Below are 22,398 nucleotides of genomic sequence, written 5' to 3' on the forward strand. Positions count from 1 at the left end.
CAGTAAAAGATGGAAGTTGCAGCCAAGTAATTTGGAGCAAAACAGCAGTCAGTAGACCGTGATTTTTATTGTTGCACAATAAAGGAGTAAGAACCCTGAGCATGGAGTGACCTCCTCTTTTGAACCTTCCCTCTTTCCCCCAGAATACACTTCAAGGGGCATCACTGATACATCATCACTACATCACTAGCATGTCACAAATGGGGAGGGGTACACAAGGGTTACACCAGTTCAACTTTAGGTCACTTGATCAGACACCTTTCGCAACACCTCTTAAGTCCCCATCACAGAAAGAACAGTGAGAATCTTTCCATTTCCTTGCCCTCAGGACTGGTCTGGAGATGGGCTTTCAGAACACCTGACTTGCTCAACTACCTCTGCAGATGTCTAGTGTTGCCCCCTTGGTCACTCCCTGGGTGGGGGGCCCTGTCTGTGCTCTCACGCTTGGGGATTAATGGTGGGATGCCCTGTTCCTGCCACCTACAGTGACTTCCTGCTTCTTAGTTCATGGATGGAGGTGGAGCCCAAATTCAGAAGAAGAAGAGTTTGGATTTGATTTCCTGCCTTTCACTCCCCTTCAGGAGTCTCAAAGCGGCTAACATTCTCCTTTCCCTTCCTCCCCCACAACAAACACTCCGTGAGGTGAGTGGGGCTGAGAGACTTCAGAGAAGTGTGACTGGCCCAAGGTCACCCAGCAGCTGCAGGTGGAGGAGCGGAGACGCGAACCTGGTTCCCCAGATTATGAGACTACCGCTCTTAACCACTACACCACACTGGTTCACCTTTCTTTAAGGACCAAAATGGCATTGGAATGAGGAGAGGCGGTTAAAGTATGGATTTTCTACAAATTTATAAAGCTATGTATCTTCCCTGAGCTGTCAAGTTGAAAGGATACATTCAGGCATAATATTTGTAACATTGTAACAACTTTAAAGATGCCCCCCCCCCCTGTAATTTCTGTAACATCACAAGGAGCTTTTTGAGTGGTCTCATTTTCCTTGCCGGTTTTAGAGGCTAGGTGACCACCTGTCAGAGGTTCTTTAGCTGCAATACCTGCATTCTTGGAGGGTGGGGCCAGGACTCTGGTTCTTTGCCAACCAACTCTGTGGTTCTTTGACTCCATGGTTCTATCCAAGTGGGGTCCTGCAGCAGGCCTGTTTTGGAGGAAATCCCATGCAGGGGGTGGGCTGGGGACCCCCTCCCAGGCCTGCAAAGTCAAGAGTCCAGTGAGCCAGGGGTCAACTGGAAGAGATGCTTCCCATTTTGAAACCCATCACACCCTTTTCCTGTTGCTTGGGCTACCTGCAAGTATTGACTGAGGAACAAGAGGGATGAAAACAAAGAGCGCAATCGTGGTTTCCTGCAAATCTTCCACAAATATGCCCCCCCCACCACACTTCAGCCTCCAGACTGTGGGAATGTTAAGGAAGGTAGGAGATGACATTGTTTTGATACTATCCCTCCTCACTCACGCTAGTGAGTAAACAGCAGAGCACACTCCCTTTGCAACTTATTGGAAGCAAGTTGATGATTCGTTAGATTCCTTTAATTAAGCAACCCAGTCTGGCTTGTCCAGTCTGGCGTGTTCCTGGTAAGTTTCCCCGCTTATTTCTCTCTTAAAATAATAATAACACAACACAGTCTTCTTTCAAAAGAAGAATTAAGTTTTTCTCATATTCAGTTCACAGCAGTAATCTGAAGGGAGGCTTTACCTTGTGTTTACAGTGAAAAGAAGTGTGAGCTACATCTCAGACTTTCTGCTTGTGGACTCCATCCTCTGTGAAGGTTGAGCCATATGCTGGCTAAGAGCCAGGAGTCCAAGAGACCAAGAGAGAGATGGTTGTGTGGCCAGCCCTTTATCTGGCCAGCTAGGGTCACTCCCATCTACCTGGTCACACACAAGGGGAGGAAGCTCCAGAGCAGGTCTGTAGCCACATTCCCCGGGGTGTCCATTCTCAGCAACAGAAAAATGTTGTACCTGATTGCGCTAGTAATAATACATCCCCCCGCCCCCGCCCCCAGGAAGCAGCCCCAGCCGGAAGGCGTTCCCCTGCACTGAGATAAAATTAAATTCCTCTAACAAATTGCTCAATCAAAAAGCCAGGATTCCTACTGATTAAGCCATTTATTGAAAAGGAAAATTCAGATTGTTTCACGAGAATCTTTGCTGGCTCCCTGATGAACCAATTAATTTTAGAAAACCATCAGATTTCTAAAAAACTGAGAGCAGGAAGAGTTTGCTTCAGGGCACTGCGAGGGGAGGGGGCTGAGCGCCAGTTGTTTCCACCCTGAACTGGACCCCTTGGCAGAGAGAGGCAGCGAGAGAGAAAGATGAGGGCAAGGCCTGATGGCCAGTATCAGATCCACCAAGGTCTGAGCCTGAGGCCTTGCCTTTCTGCCTGCAATGCTTCCTTGCGTGTGCCGCTGAAGGGCCAACTCACTCACACACCCCGCACCCTCGCACATGTACCACAACAATACCTGATCTCCCCCCATCGCCAGGTGAGCTGCCCCAGTTGCAAAGCATTTCTCTTCAGGGTGATGATGTGAAGGTCTGATCACACATAAAAGCCATTGCTACTTGTGGTTGCTGCTGGGTTGTGTGTGATGCGTTATAAGGGGTTGGACTAGATGACCCTCAGGGTCCCTTCCAACTCCACAGCTCTGTGATCCTCTGGGAAGCAGCCCCACGTCAAAGTGCAAGTAGATAAATAGGTACCACTCTGGCGGGAAGGTAAACGGCATTTCCGTGCGCTGCTCTGGTTTGCCAGAAGTGGCTTAGTCCTGCTGGCCACATGACCCAGAAGCTGTATGCTGGCTCCCTCGGCCAGTAAAGCGAGATGAGCCCCGCAACCCCAGAGTCGGCCACGACTGGATCTAATGGTCAGGGGTCCCTTTACCTTTTACTATCCACAACATTCCCACAGTTGGGTTGAGTAAGGGCTTTCAAGAACTCTGCTTGGATGCGAGATGGTGAGGTGTAGGGGTGGCAAAAAGGGGTTGGTCAGGAGATAAGCAGCCAAGGGGACGTATTTTCCCTATATAGCAGGGGTGTCCAACTTCCAAGAGACTGAGATCTACTCTCACTATAAATAAACTGCCATTGGATTGACCGGAGTTGCTGAGCTTTTTTTGGGGAAGGGTCAGCCAAATTTGTTGATGAACTTTTTTCAGAAGGGTGAGCCAAAGTTGTTGAGCTGGAGATCACAAAATCACAAGATCGACTAGGATCGACCTGGGACAGCCTGCGATCAAGCACTAGATCACGAATGACCTGTTGGACAGCCATGCTATATAGGGTGTGCTCTGGTGGAAAATATCACAGACTCTTTCGGGAGTCTGACTAGTGGGGACTTCCCTTCTCTCTTCTCTTCTCTCCTTCTCACCTGACTTCCATCCCTTCCCTCTCTTTGCTTTCTTCTGCTGCGATTCCTACACTGAAGGTTGGACTATATGAGGCGTGTGTCCCTTTCAGTTCTCCATTTCTCCAATGCTATGCTGGAGTCCAGAGCAGACCCCCAGGCCCAGCTCCCCCCAAGAGCCTCCTCCATCTGTGAGCTGCCTTTGAGACAGATGCTGGTCTGAAGCTTCTCAGAAGAGCTCCACGTGAAGAGCCCCAGCCCCAGCGGCATCAGGACCCCCCCTCTCTTTGCGCGAGTCTCCACAGACCTGCTTCTCATCGAGCCAGATGCTGGGGGAGTCCTTGTTACCAAGCAACACTGACTTGTAAATAATTTTTTGGTGCAAGGACATTTGTTACAAAACTCCATAAAGCCGGCGGGGTGTCTATGTGTTTGAGGAGAGCAGAGCAAGCGAAAGAGAAGTCTTGTGTGTCTCTTGCACTCCCCAGTTCTGAACTGACCATGGATTTCTCGTGCGAGTCAGTGTGTGTTAGAAAATCACAACAGGAAAGGAGGTGGGAGTCCAGGACCCACACAAGGTGGAGACAACCTGGGGCTGAGCCTGACAGCTAGCTGGGCTGCCAGTTGCCAACCCCTGCCTGGTTCTTCCGTCCATGAGGGTCCTCCTGGGGTAAGAGCCTGCGGTCTCCTTGGGCTCTGGGAGTCTCTCTGCTGAGCACCTGACCTGCATCCCTGCAAATGCACACGTAGACAGGCTCTGCCCTACTGCCCCGTGCAGCCCCACTGGAACTCAAACAGCTCACTAGGCATCCCATGAGTGGAGGCCCAGTTGTGGGACTGCTCAGCAGCTAAAAGAATAATAGAATTGTAGAGTTGGAAGGGACCCCAAGGGTCATCTAGTCCAACCCCCTGCAATGCAGGTATCTCAACTAAAGCATCCATGACAGGTGGCCATCCAACCTCTGCTTAAAAACCTCCAAGGAAGGAGAGTCCACCACCTCTCATGGGAGACAACTCCACTCTGGAACAGCTCTTACTGTCAGAAAGTTCTTCCTGATGTTTAGTTGGAATTTGAAGCCATTGGCTTGAGTCCTACCCTCCAGGAGAAAACAAGCTTGTTCTGTTTTCCACATGAAAGCCCTTGAGATATTTGAAGGTGGCTCTCATATCTCCTTTCAGTCTCCTCCAGGGGTGCCAACTTGAATAAAATGATGTGGTGGCTCAGGTAAGCCCCACCCCACATAACTGATCACATGATGCAATGCGCACACACACCATTTGAATAGGAATGCCAATCAACTTTGTGGGGATCCCACAGCCCCTAGGTCTCCTCCTTTCCAGGCTAAGCATACCCAACTCCTTCAACTGTTCCTCATCAGGCTTAGTTTCCTTGATCATCTTGGTTGCCCTCCTTTTGCACACGTTCCATCTTACCAACATCCTTCTTAAATTGTGGTGCCCAGAAAACGACACAGGACTCCAGGTGTGGTCTGATCAAGGCAGAAATAGAGTGGGACTATGACTTCCTTTGATCTGGACACTTGACTTCTATTATGGGGGCAAAGAAAGCTCACTGGATTCCCCCAACAATGGCCCAGTTCTGGGATCCCACCCAACCCAGGGACCAGTGGAGACCATCTGGGGTGACTCATCTGAAGAGCACTTTACTGATAAGCTGCCCATTATATATTGGATTCCGCACCAATTTCAGATTTCCTGGGTTCTCCTAATGCTGCATTTCACTTTTTGTTGCCTGAGGACACTTGACATTCTGAGTTATTCTGGGAGAGGACCTGGCAGGAGAAGCTTCTGTCCCTTTGGGGCAAGGTTGGAGGCAGGAACATTCAGGGCCCACTGAAGACCCTCTTCAAAAATCAGTGCTTTTATGGGGTACTAGAGGGTACTCAGTACCAGCACCATTCCCACCCCCAAAAATGTTGTTGTTGTAGTAGTAGCAGTAATTTATTTATAGCCCACCCATCTGGCTGGGTTTCCCCAGCCACTCTGGGCGGCTCCCAACAAAATATTAAACAGAATAATTCATCAAACATTAAAAACTTCCCTAAACAGGGCTGCCTTCAGGTGTCTTCTAAAAGTCAGGTAGTTGACATCTGATAGGAGGGCATTCCACAGGGCAGGCACCACCACTGAGAAGGCCCTCTGCCTGGTTCCCTGTAACCTCAGTTCTCACAATGAGGCCTTTGAGGACATTTAGGACTTTCAAGGTCAGCACCAACACTTTGAATTGTGCTTGGAAACGTCCTGGGACCCAATGTAGGTCTTTCAAGACTGGTGTTATGTGGTCTCGGTGGCCGCTCCCAGTCACCAGTCTGGCTGCCACATTCTGGATTAGTTGTAGTTTCCGGGTCACCTTCAAAGGTAGCCCCACGTGTGGCACTTATTGTAACAACTTCATGGTGAATACCAGCACCCTTTTTATACTTAAGGAAATCACTGCTTTTAATTGAGACTGTGTTGGAATTGATTTTAAGATGCTGAATCCTGCATTGTTTTCTGCCCTGGTCTCCTTTGGGAGGAAGGCAGGGTACAAATTCAACAAATGGAATAAGCAAGAATGTGCTCATTCCACATAGGAATAAAGTTATCCATATGCTCCTTTGGGGACTTAAAAGGAACTCTTGGTGTGTGTGAATAGAGATGTTGGATTCTTGTCTCATTACATATGCTAAAGCTTTTTGGTCATCTGCATACAGTACTATTCCTTGCTTTTTTCTGTAGGACTAATTGCAATCATTAAAGCAATGACAAACCTAGACAGCATCTTAAAAAGCAGAGACATCACTGGTATAGTGAAAGCCATGGTTTTCCCAGTAGTGATGTATGGAAGTGAGAGCTGGACCATAAAGAAGGCTGATCACTGAAGAATGGATGCTTTTGAATTCTGGTGCTGGAGGAGACTCTTGAGAGTCCCATGGACTGCAAGAAGAGCAAACCTCTCCATTCTGGAGGAAATCAGCCCTGAGTGCTCACTGGAAGTACAGATCCTGAAGCTGAGGCTCCAAGACTTTGGCCATGTCATGAGAAGAGAAGACTCCCTGGAAAAGACCCTGATGTTGGGAAAGATGGAGGGCACAAGGAGAAGGAGATGACAGAGGACGAGATGGTGGGACAGTGTCATAGAAGCTACCAACATGAGTTTGACGAAGCTGCGGGAGGCAGTGGAAGACAGAAGTGCCAGGCGTGCTCTGGTCCAGGGGTTCACAAAGAGTCTGACACAACTAAACAGCAGCAACAGTTGTCAACAGGTTTACCATACCCACTGAGTCAATCCCCCATCTCCCACTACCCTTCTGAGAAACCCCACCCCCACCCTCCCACTATATATAAGGGTCTGGTGACTTCTCTTTCAGTGTATTTGAAGAAGTGTGCATGCACAGGAAAGCTTATACCCAGAACAAACTTGGTCGGTCTCTAAGGTGCTACTGGACATTTTTTTTATTTATTTCTTGGTGTGTGTGTCCATCTGCAGCATCCCTGCAGGCGGGTCTCTCTGCCCAGGCAAGACGGTAAGGGAAAGGCAGAGAGAAGTTTTTCTGGGCACATATCCAAGCAGCATCAAGCCTTCTCATAAAGGGATCTCGCCTCCTGGGAAATGGAATGGGACTGGGAAGGAGGAAGCTTGTGAAAACGGGGGGGGGGGGCAGGGAGGAGAGAGAGAGAGAGAAGCCGCTTTCCTTGAAGGAGAGACTCTCCCAGGCCCCTTTCGGGGGTGGGGGGAGCAATGGCTGCTGGTGAATCCGATTTGCCGTGAGTGGCAGAGCTGAAGAGATTACATGGGCTGCGCTTGTAATCTGGCAGCGGCTGTCTGCCGGGTTTACCGCGGAGGAGCAGGATGGACTCTGGGACAACGTGGGTCGCTGTGGTGCAAGGGATCCCTGCCGAACAGCTCTCGGGCGGCGGGTGGTGGTGGTTCTGCCTCTGGGGGCGGGGGAGCATCCGCACGGCTGCCTGCAGCGCATCTCAGCTGACTTTGGGACAATAACTCCACTGTGTAAGCGCAGCCACCGTTAAATTGCAGCAATTAGCCAGTTCATAAAACATCCGCCCCAGTATTGTAGATGTCATGAGAGGAGCGGGTCGCCGGCCGCCAAGGCTCAGGAGCCAGTTGCAGGCCAGCTGCTTCCCACAGAGAGGGGGCCTGCTAGATGCTGTCACCCCAGCAGGCTGCAGGGAATCCAGCGATTGCCCAGGTCCACTTTCCCTGGAATAAAGGCCAGCAGGCAGAGTCGTGCCTGGAGGTTATATGTGTTTATTCCCACTGCTAACAGAGAAATCTGAGGGCTCCCTTGGACAAAAAACAAGGCCCCCAGCCAGGAATCCCAGAGCAAAAGAGCAGCCAGTAGGCTTGGTCTTGATTGAAGACAGTTGCGACAGGACTCCCACCTGCCACCCGGTGGAACAAGATGGAAGCCCTGAACAAAAGAGCCCCCAAACTTTTATTAGCTGCTCATCCCCATGTTAAGATAAAGGGTAAAGGGACCCCTGACCATTAGGTCCAGTCATGACTGACTCTGGGGTTGCGGCTCTCATCTTGCTTTATTGGCCGAGGGAGCCAGCGTACAGCTTCCAGGTCATGTGGCCAGCATGACTAAGCCGCTTCTGGTGAACCAGAGCAGCGCAGAGCACCGTCCCACCGGAGCGGTACCTGTTTATCTACTTGCACTTTGACGTGCTTTTGAACTGCTAGGTTGGCAGGAGCAGGGACTGAGCAACGGGAGCTCACCCCGTCGCGGGGATTCAAACCGCCGACCTCCTGATCGGCAACTCCTAGGCCCTGTGGTTTAACCCACAGCGCCATCCGTGGCCCTATCCCCATGTTACCCCCCCCAAAAAAAACCTACCTCACTCATACATCCCAGTTACCAGGAGCATCCTGGTAATCTGAGCATCCTGGACCCTGCCCCATTCCTCCCCTTGCCCTCCACCAAACACCCATCAAGTGGAACAAAAGAGATCTTTACATTTCCCTGTTTCCCAGCCAAGTGAATCCCACCCTTTTTTCTTCATCTGGGGTTGTTATTTTTGGAATGGCAGCCTGTCTGGCACTCAGGTATCAGGATGCCAGGGATTATCCCTCAGGCAGAGGGGCTGCTGAGGAGCTGAGCTCACATGTCTATAGGAATTTCTGAAGTTTTCCCAGTGAGCCAGTACATAGATACTTTTATCAGTGAATTTTTACATTTGGTATCGTGCAGCAAACGCTCTTTGAATAGATAGGAAGAAACTGCGCACAAAAGCGATTGTGCTGATTTTGGTAGTGGGCTGCATGTGTATGATACCTGCTGGAGGGGCATACAACCCATACATAAATTCCTGCAACACCACATAGATACAACTTGAGCAGAGGACAGCGGGGCTCGCAGCATCAACACCCCCAACAGATCCTGCTTCTCGGTCACTCGTAGCTTTGGATCCAGCCCAGAGCAGATGTCTGTGCCTCCAGCTCCAGCTCTGCTGTCTCCCATCAGTCTGGCCAGTGGCTCTTGTTATCCTACCTTGCAGCCAGGTGGTGGCCAGAAGGTGGAGGAAAGGCCCACTCCTTAGCCTGGAGGGCCCCCTCTTGCAGCTTATTTTGGGATGCTGATGAGGTCACTCGAAGGCCAGCTGAAGTCCCTGTCTTGCAAGAAGCTTGTCTGGCCAGTGCAGCAATCTCCTGTCCTCTCACTGGGCCCAAGACCCCCCAAATGGACATAAATATCAGGAGGAAAAGGGAAAGGTGGGTCATTAGGGTGGGGGGCTGGCCATTTGCAGCTGTCGTGGCTGAAGGGCCCCCAGAGGAAATGTCCCCTCGGGCCTCTTCTCTCCTCCTCCCTCCTGGCAGATTGGGGAGGGCGCGTCCTCCCTCCCCCACGCCAACACTCCTCCACCATCAACGCGGGCTTGAAGGCTGAATCTCTTTCTTCCCGGAGTTATCTCATCAGTGGGTTGTCAAGAGAGGGATCCAGGCCCATCAGGCGGTGGGGGAGGGGAGGGAGGGAACTGGGGGGGGGGGGCTTGCAGAATGGCAGGGCTGTCTCCGTTGCCGAGCAGCCTGTGCTAGAGAACTCCGCGTCTCATTGATATGACAAGCTTATCGCCGGATTATATTGGAGGCTACAAGGTCATTCCCTTTGATGTTAAAAAGGCTATAAAAGGGGGGGGGGGTCCCTGCCCAGCCTGCGCATTAAGTCAGAAATAATGTCTCTCTCCATATTCTGTGGGAAATGCAGGGAGCTCGGCCTCAGACTCGGAATTTGACATTTGCAGGGAAATGCGTGCCCAGACTCGAGATGGAGGTAACTTTCTCAGGAGTCGTCTTGAGGGGGGGGGGCGTTGTCTCTGGGCTCCCCAGCCGACGAGTCCTGGGTCTCTTCCCCAAGTGGCAAAAGGTCGCAGGGTCTGTCCCCAGTGGCAAGGCTGGGAATGCACGCAGCTACTGGGACCAACTGGAAAAGAAGGGAATTCGCCCTCGCCTCCTGCTTGGACGACACAAGAACCGGCCTCCACGTTGACTGGGAACAAAAGGTCTACCCCGATTTGTTCCTTAGTTTTGCTTCCTGGGGCATTTGGGAATTCTTGGCTGGGGGGCTCTCTTTGTCCAACCCCCGTCTGCCCCAGAGAGCCCCTTCCCAAGGGAACAAAGCCGTGCATTTGCAGGAAGAGATCCCTTTTGCAAGCCAAGGTGGGGGTGGCTGCGTCTTTGGTGAGCGCCCCGCCCGCCCGCCCGACGCCTCCATCCTCCGTCCTCACCGGCTGAACTATAAAGTATTCCTTGCCTCGACTAAAGAGGCAGCAGGCAGACAAGACAGCGGAGGGTCCCTGGGGGGCTGGCATGAAAGGAAGGCGACTCCCCCTCTCGGAAAAGACTTTGAGCGAAACGTGAGCCGAGGAGATTCAAAGGAGCTCAGATGCTTTCATGCTTGGGCAAACTGACGAGACACACCGGGAAGGGCCCTGGAGGACGGGGGCGGGGAACATGTCGGGGCTCCATAGAGTCGGGCCCAGGCTGGGATGGAGACTCTCCACCGGCTTGGCCAACGGGATGCCCGCGGGCTCAGTCCCGGAAGGGGTGTGGCTCCACCAGCCCATCGCTGCAGCAGGCTGACCAGTTCCCCAGGGGAGGGTTCGGCATGTGGGCCCCCGGACAATGTTTGCCTGTTGGATCAGGCTGGTGGCCATCCGGTCCGGCAGCCTCCTCTCACAGTGACCAAACGCCCATAAGAACCTAGGGATCCAGATAGACTGCCTCTGTACCTGGAGGCTCCATACGAACATAACAAGAGCCTGCCGGATCAGGCCAGTCGGCAATGGAGTTCAGTGGCTGAGCAGTTGCCCGTGGGAAGCCGAGCGTCAGAGTCCCCTCGCCTCCTGTGGGTGCCAGAAACTGGGATTCAGAAGCCTGGCTGCCCCCGACTGTGCAGGCAGCAGAGCCTTCCTGGCTGGTGAGGAACTTTCCCAAGACACACCCCAAAAATCCCTTTCCAGAGTGTGGGTGCAGTTAGAGTGACAGAGGAGGCCCTGGGGGGGGAGCAGGGTGCAAAATCCCACACCGCCCACAGAGCGACTTTGGGCCAGTCAGCCTCGCCGGGTTGTGTGATGACAACCCAAGGAGAACAAGGAGGAGCCGCCACGTGCGCCACGTTGAGCTCTTTGGTGGGCTGTTTTTGGCAGCTGCGACTGCCTGATGTCAAGAGGCAGGGAGTTCCAAGGGTCAGGTGCTGCTGCCACACTGAACCACCGAGGTCTTACAACTGCGCCTGCAACTCTGCCGGTGATGCTGGTTGAAGTGGTTGGGCGGGCGAGGCTACCTCGCAGGTAAATGTCTCGAACTCAGCCCAGTAGCAGATGGGAGACCAGCGTAGACCTCTGAGCAGGGAGGTGTTAAATGCGGACATCCTGCCCTGACCGCAGCCCCTGGACCGGGCGCAAGGGAAGCCCCGCGCAAGGGGCTTAGAAAGGGTCCTTCTCCTCCTCCCTGCCTCCACGGCCTCTTGAGCTGAGCAGGGTGCTGGCCGGGCTTCCTCGTCCACGCGTGTGCGCGCACGTGGGGCCCTCTGTGGGGAAGGCCAGGTCATCTTGAGCGGCGACCCACCACCAGCAGCTCCCTTAGCGAATCACAGAATGGTAGAGTTGGAAGGGACCCCCCGAGGCATCTAGTCCAACCCCCTGCGATGCAGGAAGGATGTTTCTCAGGGCAGCCGGGTGGGAACGGTCCCCAGTTCGAGTCTTCGCTCCACCGGTTGATCGGATCTGCTCCGTGGAAGAGCAAAGGAGGAAAAGAAGCGAAACGCGAGCTCTCCTTCCTGGGACGTTTTTAAGCCGAGGTTGGCTGGCCGCCTGAGTGAGGTTCCTGCATTGCCAGGGGTTGGACTAGATGGCCTTTGGGGGTCCCCTGCCAACTCCACCATTCTATGACTGTGAAATGAGAGGAGGCTGGTCACCTTCACTGCCGGGAGTCGGGGGGGGGGGTGTTGCTGCGCCGAGATGGGGATCAAAGGAGGAGCGGGCCGGGAAGAGATAAAAATTTGCAGGCGATGCAAAATTATTCGGAGTGGTTGAGTCGGGAGCCGGTGATGAAAGGGCTGCCAAATCATCTCGCGAAAATGGGTGATTGGGCAATAAAATGGCTGATGGGATTCAATTTGGATAAGTGCGAAGGGAGGCGGCTCGTTGGCAGGAAACCACCCCACCCCCCACTCCCACCCCCGACGACTCTGCGGAGGCCGGGCTGGGCTTCGGGTCCGATCCTGCGCTCGGGGAGGAAGAAGGGGCGCTCCCCGAAACACAATAGCAACGGGGCAGCTCCGCCGCGTGGCAAAAGGGAATTGGGGGGCGCCAAGGAGGGGGTCCTGCCTCCCATCGAGAGAAGCCCCCTCCCCCTCGCACCCCTCCCCCCCCGTCTATTGAGGGTCGTGAGCACGAAAGAGGGGGCTCTGACCGGTGGACTCCCCTTCCCCTCCCGCTGCTGCCAGCTGCTTAGGTTCGCTCGGCGGAGCTGGCTCTGTTACAGGGACCCCCCCCCCGCCATAACCCCGTCCCGCATTTTTAGGAACTCGATTGTTTCTCGTGGAGCGGCGGAGCCTCCCCTGTGGAACTCCCTGCCTATTGATGTCAGGCAGGCGCAACAGAAACGGCCTCTTCCGGACAAGAAGCCCAGCGCTTGAAGGTTCTTCTGGACCCGCCACTGTCACAGAAACAGGTCCAGGAGCCCCGGTTTCCAGCTCAGGACCAGATGACTCTTGGGGGGAGGGGTGTCTCTTCCAACTCTACACTTCTACGATTCTAAGGCTCCTCGTGGCCCCCTGGTGATATGGGGGGGCGGTCCTTTCTTCTTTTTAAAAACCATTTTCATTGAATTCTTGGTGCAATCGTATATACAAAGACAACCTAAAAGAAGAACATGACTTAAAGCAAATTCAAAATCAATAAAATGCAGGATAATGGAAAAAGAAAGGAATTTCTGCATATATGTCAAGGAATTTCTGCATATATGCAAGACCCCCGCTTCACATTTGAATCGGTTTCTCATTATTGCATCTATTTTGCTATTAATTGTTTCTCTGCTTTCTTTATTACAGGAAGCAATGGATCAAAAAATAATAAGACGAATTTATACGAGCCAGACCATAATATATGCTGCAGGCGCTGCTCTTCCATGTGCGTCATTATTTGTATGAACAATAAAATCATGCCAAATAGCATGAAAAGCGCCATGTTTCTTTCGTCCCCTGGTTACCTTCACCTTTATGAGATAATTTTTTTCTAATAATGGAGTTTGCCCCACTCTGTCACACCACCAGCCCACAGTGAGAAGGTTGGGGGGTGTTTCCAGTGGGACCCCTTACTAGGATCCAGGGGGGTGTCTTCGTCCCCACAGCCTAGACAGGACACGCAGTGACCACCCAAGTCTGAGGCAAAGCCCCCCCTTTGTTTGCAAGAGGTATTCTCCAAAGCCATTTAAATCCAGCAGGACCGGAAAGTCTTCGTAAATCCCGATTCCGATTAAAAATGGGCATTTTTTAAAGAGGCAGTGTCACATCAATAATGCAGCTGCTGCTGTTTTTATTATATGGGTTAATAAGATATATTTATAAGAGGCTAAGCAAAGGCAGAGGGGGAATTTCCTTCTTCATCCAAGGTGGAGGCTCCACAAGAACAGAGAAACGGGAGCATTCGCTTGGTTTCATTGTCTGAAAGTGTCAGGCAGGATTCTCTCTGCTTTTTACAAGCTTGTTTTCTTCTGCTCTGAAGGGTGGGACCGGAACCCATGGCTTCAAGTTACCAGAAAGCAGATTCTGACTAAAAGTCAGGAAGAACTTTCTGGCGGTAAGAGCTGTTTAACCATGGAACAGACTGTGGGAATGTTGTGGATACTAGGAGAGGATATATGGATTTAATAGTTTCCTTCCTCACTCACGCTTGTGAGTCAGCAGCAGAACGACATTCCCCAGTATATAGCAGGAAGCTAGTTGGTAGATTCATTTGAATCTCTTTGCTTAAGCAATCCAATCCGGCTTTGTTCAGATTGGAGTGTATTCCTGGTTTTATCCCTCCTAAACAGAATAAAGACACAACAATCTTCTTTAAAAGTAATAAGAAGTTTACTTACATCCAGTTCACAGTTGGATCCCTGAAGGCTTAAGCTTGTAGTTACAGAAGAGAGTTTAAATTCATCTCATATGGGGATTAAGCCTATGTGCTGCCGGCTGAGAGCCAGCAGACAGCAAAAGACATCAGTATCAGGAGAGCATGGCATCAAGAGGAAGAAGAGGGTGGCGGCTGCGTGACCAGCCCCTTTCATGGGGTCTGCCAGGGTCATGCCTACCTACCTGGTCTCACACGCAGGGGGACGATGCTCCAGACAAGGTGTGACAGGAAGTCCTCCTGGCTGGAGCAACATCCCCCTGTGTGTCCACTCTGGGCAAACAGGAAGTGTTGTACTTGCCTGCTTATGTTACATCCCACACAGACTCTCTTGCTGGAAAACCTTCCTTGGAGGTTTTCAAGCTGAGGTTGGATGGCCCTCTGCCATGAATGCTTTAGCTGAGATTCCTGCATTGCAGGGGGTTGGACTAGATGACCCTAAGGGTCCCTTCCAGCTCTACGATTCTATGAAAAAGTGAAGTGAGTGAAAGGGCATTGCAGGGCTTGGCTGTAGAGGAGAACCTTCCCAAGTCTGGTTTTGCTGCTGCTGCTACAGCTGGGCAGAGCCAGTGCTTCACCAGGCTGCTCTTTGCCACCAACCCCGCCCCCCGCGGCCCAGATGATGGATGGATGCCCACATGCCTCTTTCACCTGCCCCTTGCCACCTTCCTCATCCCGCAGCTGCTTCTCCATGGACACGTTTCACGCGCTGAGCCCTCCCTGCTCTGCGGGAGGAGGACGTAGTTCAGCGCCTGGCACAGAACAATGAGCAAAAATGGGGTCTTGAATGGTTTTAATCTCTGTTTACTCCATAAAAACAGTCCCAGGTGCCATCCATTACTCGCCGGAGGAGCTGCTTTACAGGCTATAAAAAGAAAAATTGTGTTACATATTAAAGCTCTCCTTGCTTAAGCCTTGCTTGTGGGAGAAAGATTTACAAATAGCTGGATTGAGACCAGGAGCATTAACAAGACGGAATGCCCCGGAGGCTGTTACAAATCTGGGGCTGGCAGGTAATGGGGGCCGTAGCTCAGCGCAGAGCCACCAAGGAACAACAACAGGGTATAAACAACAAGCCACGCATTTGTAGCCACTCTGGGCTGGCGCCTTCAGTGGAAGGGAGGGAGGGAGAATGCTTCTGAAAGGGCCCCCTCTTCTCCCAGCCTCACCCTCTGATGTGGGGCAGAAGCAGCGTCTCCAGGTGAGCTTCTGCAGCAGAAGGGAAGGTCCCAGCCTAGACATGGAGTCTGGATGGACCTGAGCTCCACCAAGGACAGCTGCGCTCCTGTCCCCAGGGAGACGGGAGGGCCCTTTCCTAAAGTGCTCAACTGTTGCAGGAATTTATGGATAGCTTGGGGGGTGTTGCCCCTCCAGCAGATATCACGCACATGCAGCCCACTACCAAAACCGGCACAATCACTTTTGTGACTTTTGTGATTTGTCCCCACAAAACACTTCATCACAGTTTCTTCCTATCTGTTCAAAGGGCCTCTGCTGCACAATACCAAATGTAAGAATTCACTGATAAATGCATCTATGCACTGGCTCAATGGGAAAACTTCAGAAATTCATCTAGACCTGTGAGCTCAGCTCCTCAGCAGCCCCTCTGCCTGAGTGATAATTCCTGGCATCCTGATACCTGAGTGCCAGACAGGTAGCCATTCCAGAAATAACAAACCCAGATGAAGACAAAAGGGTGGGATTAACTTGGCTGGGAAACAGGGAAATGTAAATATCTCTTTTGTGACACTTGATGGGTGTTTGGTGGAGGGCAAGGGGAACCATGGGGCAGGTCCAGGATGCTCAGATTACTGCCACCAGACCTCCCCTTTCGTGATGTAACCATGATGTATGACTGATGTAGTTTGGGAGGGGTGTAACATGGGGATTAGCAGCTAATAAAAGTTTTGTTCGGGGCTTCCATCTTGTTCCACCTGGTAGCAGGTGGGAGTCCTGTCGCGACAGTCTTCAATCAAGACCAAGCCGACTGGCTGCTGTTTTGCTCTGGGATTCCTGGCTGGTGTCCTTGTTTTTTGTCCAAGGGAGCCCTCAGATTTCTCCGTTAACAACAAGAACATCAGAAGAGTCTGGCAGATCAGGCCAATGGCTTCTCTAGTTCAGCATCCAACCAGATGTCTCAAAGGGAGCACAGCAAGCAGGATCCAAGCAGGAGGGCAACTCTCTCCTCCTGCAGCTTCCAGTGTCGCAGGAAACCCCCCCCCCCATCATTCAGTTTGTACAAACTTCACACACACTCACACTCACACACTACATTCGCTACGCTTCTGTTATAAATTCATAGAAAATCAACCATACATCGGATTTGCACTGTTCCACTTTTATTTTACTCCATGAAGGAAGGACTACAAAATGGGGAAGGTTTGATACAGGGCAGCCATAATCCCTTCATCATACCAGCACATCCACAGGAGCCCTGCCCAGTTGCTATGCCAACCCTGATGGTCCTAGACAGAAGACAATCAAGATCACAAAGAACTTGCATATGGGAGTGGATTCAGCATGGACTGGAACAAAGGACAATGATCAGCTCTTCCCTCTGGGGGCAGGAAACTGCAAACTCCCCTCTGTCACCTGGAAAGTACTCATGGGGAGGGGGAAAGGGGGAACCAGCCAGGTGACAGGACACTCAGGTTACCACCACAACTCCTCCCTCAACCCCTCCTTTCTGTGATGTAGGTGTGATGTATCTGGGGGTGGTCTTAGGTTACACCCCTTCTGTGATGTATGTATGATGTTTCTGGGGGTGGTCTTGATCTACAGGGTGGTAATTTCAAAAGTCTTTATAAGGCCTTGGACACCATTTTTCTGGGTCCTTCCTCTCTCCTGCAAGTGAGGGGAATACCCTGTTGCAACAGTTCAATAAAGGCTAAGCCTACAGGCTGCTGTTTTGCTCCAAGTTATCCTGGTTGGTGTCTTTGTTTTTGTTCAAGGGAGCCCTCGGATTTTTCCGTTAACACCAGCAACTGTCATTCAGAAACAAAACCTTGTCTTCTTTCCCCAGCTTTGCTCTGAAGAGGTCCAAGGGACAGAGCTCCACCCACAATGGGAGAGCGGCCCAAGGATCTGTGGGATGTGAGCTCATTTCCCTTGAGACATAGAAGAACCTGCCAAGAATGGGCAAAACTCAGAAACTCATGGCTGTGAAGCCTGGACGCAGGATTGATCCCCTCATTTCCACCCTTGTCTTTGTTTCCATCTGGAAATGGGGGAAGGTGGTGTTAAAGTTCAGGCAGGAAAGATCTCTGAGCAGGACAGGGATGCAGAGAGCCGACGGGGACCCTTATTACGGGACCACAACAAAAGATCTCAGATCCAATAAAACACAGATCAGGCAACTGCACATCAGCTAACAAAACACAGGGAAGAATTAATAGGGCAGATATTAAAGCAAATTCAGCCACGGTCATAAAACCAAATCGCAGCCTCTATAAACATTTGCCATCTTTGGCCGCATTCCCAAAGCCAAAGGCCAAAAGGAGGAGATGCGGCAGAACGGCCATGCTCCACAGCAGGCGGAAGCAAAGGCTCACTGGCAGAAGGGGGGCTCTTTTGTCACCAAAGTGCCCCCCCTCCAGATACACCTAGTGGGCAGGTTCCACCAGCAAAGTTCTGCTGGTTGTGGGGGCTCAGAACAGGCTTGCTGTGGGATGTCGGTGGAGCCATGGGGGGGCCTGGAAGGAGCTCTGCAGCCAGTGTGGTTAATGCCCTCCCATTCCCCACAATTCCCATTCCCCCAGAAAAGGAAAAGGAAAGCCCCCAGCCCCCTCCATCATGACTGGAGCAAAGGGGAACACATGCTTGTGTTAACGGAGAAATCTGAGGGCTCCGTTGGACAAAAAACAAGGACACCAGCCAGGAATACCAGAGCAAAACAGCAGCCAGTCGGCTTGGTCTTGATTGAAGACAGTCTTGACAGGACTCCCACCTGCCACCAGGTGGAACAAGATGGAAGCTCCAAACAAAAGAGCCCCCAAACTTTTATTAGCTGCTAATCCCCCATGCTACACCCCCAAGGCTACATCATAACTACACCATGACTACATCATTGACACATCACAAAGAGGAGGGGTTCAGGGAGGAGTTGTGGTGGTAACCTGAGTGTCTTCTCACCTGTCCGGTTCCTCCTTTCCCCTCCCCATGATTACATTCCTGAGGACAAAGAGGAGTTCACTGTTTCCTGCCCCAGAGGGAAGGGCTGCTCACTGTCCTGTACTGAATCCACTCCCATTTGCAGGTCCTTTGTGAGTGTGATGATCTTCTGTCCAGGACCATCAAGGTTGGCATGCCAACTGGGTAGGGCTCGCTGTGGGCTTGGGGGATTATGGCTGCCTTGTGTCAAGTCTTTCCCCTTTGATAGTCCTTCCTAGGACCCTACGGGACCGCCTCTCCTGGTATGTCCCACAGAGGAACTTACGGTCTTCAAATAAAAACATCTTGAATGTCCCAGGCCACAGGGCGGTTAGGCTGGCCTCAACTAGAGCCAGGGCTTTTTCGGCTGTGGCCCCAAACAGGTGGATTGCTCTGTCACAAGAGACTAGGGCCCTGCGGGACTTGACATCTTTCCGCAGGGCCTGCAAGACGGAGCTGTTCTGCCAGGCCTTTGGTCGGGGTTCAGTCTGATTCCCTCTCCCCTTTCATAAGAACTTGCATGAAAGTGGCCTCCCAATTTTTCTCACAGGCCCATATAAATTCAGCACAAACAGTTGGGCCTGGTGAGCATTTAAGGTCCCCAACCCTAATCTGCAGGTTGCCATCCAATTGGATTTTATTCTGACCCTGATCTGATTTGAGGATGTATTTTAATTGATTGTCTGATTTATGTTAATGTATTATACATTTGATGTTAGCCGCTCTGAGCCCGGCTTCGGCTGGGGAGGGCGGGATATAAATAAAAATTATTATTATTATTATTATTATTATTATTATTATTATTATTATTATTATTCCTTCATGGTGTAAAATAAAAGTGGAATGGTACGGATCCGATGTATGGCTGATTTTCTATGAATTTATAACAGAAGCGCCGCGTATGTTGTGTGTGAGTGTGTGTGTGTTGTGTTTGTACAAACTGAATGATTGGGGGGGCGTGTTTCCTGCAACTCTTTTGAGCAAGGGCTGTGGAATCCTCTAGGGCAAGAATTTCCTCCTCCTTCTGAAGGTGAACTTCACTGCAGGGCTGTTTTTCCAGGAAGATGATGATGATAATAATAATAATAATAATAATAATAATAATAATAATAATTTTTTATTTATATCCCGCCCTCCCTAGCCAAAGTCAGGCTCAGGGCGATGAAGATGATGAAGATGAAGAAGAAGAGGAAAAAGAAGACGCCTCTGTCTCCCCTGAGAGTAAGTAGCTGAGATGGGCTCACTTGACGCAAAGCATGTCTTATCCCAGCTGGCTGTTGCAATGGGCACGCGGCTGAAATTAGTTCTTCCCCAAGCGAGATTGCTTCCTTGCAGGGCTCCGACACCGTCATTTGCATTCAGGCAGGGAAGGAACGGGAGGCTTTGCATTCCGCTCATCAGCACCCGGACGCTGGCCAAGGACACAGGCAGCCATCTCCTGGGTGGGGCCTGCCGGGGAGACAAGCCACAGCAACAGCCGGCTGGCTGGGTGGGCTTTCACCCTCATGATGGAGATCCCTTCAGACCTACAGAGAAAGGGAACCTTGCAGGGGGGGGGGGCGATCAGTCACCTGCAACCCTTCAAAGCACGTGGCCCCACCCTGTATGTAGGAACATCGGAAGGGCCTGCTGGATGAGGCCAGGGTAAGGCATCCTGATCCTGCAGTGGCAAAAGACCCCAGGAATCTTGATAGACTGCCTCTGGACCTGGAGGTTCTGTAAGGACACCAGAAGAGCCAGCTGGACTGGGCCAGTGGCCCCTTTACACCAGCATCCTGCCCTCACAGTTGTTGAGCAGAACTTGGCCTCCCTGCAGCACCTTGCCAGGTTGGTGGGTCTCTTCCCAGGTTCTGGCCAGGTTTGAAATGCCAAAGAGGAAACTCCTGGCCTGGAGATAAAGCAGCGATGAAGGAAGAAGAGACCTCGCTTGCTTGTGCTGAGGAGCAGAAGGGCCACAGCTCAGGGGCAGAGTGTCTGCCTTGGAAGCAGAAGGTTTCAGGTTCAGTCCCTGCTGGTGTCATCTCTAGGTACTGCTGAGAGAGACAGGGAAAGTGGAATTGGGAGAACAGTTCTACTGACAGGAGCCTATCTAGGCATTTGTGCATCATATGAGGAATCATAGACGTGTAGAGCTGGAAGGGATCCCAAGGGTCATCTAGTCCAACCCCCTGCAGTGCAGGAATCACAGCTCAAGCACCCCTGACAGATGGACATCCAGGCTCTGCTTAACAACCTCCTGCAAACCTTAAAATTGTAGTTCTGTAGGAGGATCTGCAGCCAAATCACAGATTGCATGATTGCTAGATAATCACAGACAGGGGACTCTATGATGTCATATCCTCTGAACTGGGATCAATGCAACTTAATCTGAACTTCTTCCTGTCACTCACACTCTGTGTCTTACCTGCAATGGGGCAGGGTGCCAGTGAGTTCTCCTCCAGAAAGCACACTCCATTTTGAACTGGACTATGGACTTGCAGAGTTTATTGGCTGCCTGATTTTCAACACTGCAGCTGATGAATCCTGGCAAGACTTTTGATGTGAGTAAACCTTACATTTTCTTGTTTTACTTAAAAAGCCTGAGAGTGATTTCTTCGTTCAGAGGGAAACATAAAGAGAAGATAGCCCAGGTCCATTGCAGTTATTAATATGGTGCATTTGGAAGCCATGCGATGAATAAAAACTGACTCCTTGAAATAAAAATTGTCCAGTCCAAAAATATGGTTCAAAAGCTTTACTAACAGAACTTACTTCAAAACAAGCATAAACCAAATGTTACATCCAGATTGTTGCATAATATCATGTGCTGGTCCCAGCACAGCTAGAACTTCTTAGAAATATGAGATAACTTCATCCAGAGCTGAAATTAAAGCTCTGTCTCGCCAAACAATCTCCATTAGCCTGAGGCTGATCTCCTTAGAGAGAGAGTTTTGCAGACTTTTCTCTTTGGTTGCTTTCAGAGCAAAGAACAAACTCACACACCCAAAATGGAGACTTGGAACTGAATACCTCATGTGATCTAAGTTAAACACCTCCTGAGAGCTAGCAGAGATACCTTCTCAGCTAATTGTTGAACTGTTAGGCTCTCTGAGAACTTCTGTTTAACTCAGTGGAAATTCCATGTCATACTGTTTTTAGCAGTACACATACAGACCCATACAGAATTTTTTTTCCATTTCAATGTACAATTAATTAAACAATCATACTCAACAAAGTCTGCCTAAGTCTTTTTCGTTCAGCCGCCGAGGAGCAGCCATGGCGGAGCCAAAGGTATTGGTGATGGATGGACGTGGCCACCTGCTGGGTCATTTGGCTGCCATTGTGGCTGAGCAAGTCTTGCTGGGGCGCAAAGTGGTAGTCGTGCGATGTGAAGGGATCAACATATCCGGCAACTTCTACTGTAACAAACGGAAGTACCTTGCTTTCCTGCGTAAGCGTAAGAACACCAGCCTGTCCCGTGGTCCTTACCACTTCCGTGCCTCTAGCTGGATTGTCTGGAGGACAGTGCTGGGAATTCTCCCACGCAAGACCAGATGGGGTCAGGCTGCCTTGGAGAGGCTGAAGGTCTTTGATGGCATCCCTCCTCCTTACGATAAGCACACGAGGATGGTGGTCCCTGCAGCTCTGAAAGTGGTCCGCCTCAAGCCCACACGCAAGTTTGCCTATTTGGGTCACCTTGCCCATGAGGTTGGGTGGAAGTACCAAGCCATCTCAGCTACCCTGGAGGAGAAGGCAAAGGCCAAGATTCATTACACAAAGAAGAAGCAACTGAAGAAACTCCAAAAGCAGGCAGAGAAAAATGTGGAGGGCAAGATTGCAGAATATACAGACATCTTGAAACATTACGGCATTCCAGTTTAAATAAAACTATTCACAATAAAAAACAAACAAAGTCTGCCTAAAGCATCAATGGATATCATACTTGTTCTAGAAGGTTTTGCAACCTTGTCCCAAAAACTTATGGAGTTCAGCTGCGTACAGATAGTGACATTGCTCTGCCAAAATAGGTACAATGGTACCTCGGGTTACAATGGTACCTTCAGGTTACATACGCTTCAGGTTACAGACTCCCCTAACTCAGAAATAGTGCTTCAGGTTAAGAAATTTGCTTCAGGATGAGAACAGAAATTGTGCTCCGGCGGCGTGGCGGCAGCAGGAGGCCCCATTAGCTAAAGTGGTGCTTCAGGTTAAGAACAGTTTCAGGTTAAGAACAGACCTCCGGAACGAATCAAGTACTTAACCT

General features: G+C 51.0%; 1 protein-coding gene and 2 long non-coding RNA genes across 4 annotated transcripts in view; 2 read left to right on the forward strand and 1 right to left on the reverse strand.

Annotated features, from left to right (window-relative positions):
• Window positions 1-22,398, forward strand: part of LOC310769158 — a 254,965-nt gene that overhangs the window by 143,901 nt on the left and 88,666 nt on the right. The window lies entirely within an intron of this gene.
• LOC310769262 lies at window positions 16,329-17,300 on the reverse strand. The gene is made up of 2 exons (XR_014551586.1): window positions 16,738-17,300; window positions 16,329-16,692 (listed from the first exon to the last, which is right to left on the reverse strand). It is a non-coding gene; the product is annotated as an uncharacterized lncRNA (long non-coding RNA).
• Window positions 21,367-22,047, forward strand: LOC310769049 (large ribosomal subunit protein uL13-like). Its single transcript, XM_083628116.1, has one exon. It carries the CDS (start codon window positions 21,411-21,413, stop codon window positions 22,014-22,016), a length of 606 nt encoding a protein of 201 aa, XP_083484242.1. The 5' UTR covers window positions 21,367-21,410; the 3' UTR covers window positions 22,017-22,047.

Source organism: Podarcis filfolensis, assembly GCF_964270895.1.
Source record: "Podarcis filfolensis genome assembly, chromosome: 8".
Taxonomy (NCBI): Eukaryota; Metazoa; Chordata; class Lepidosauria; order Squamata; family Lacertidae; genus Podarcis; species Podarcis filfolensis.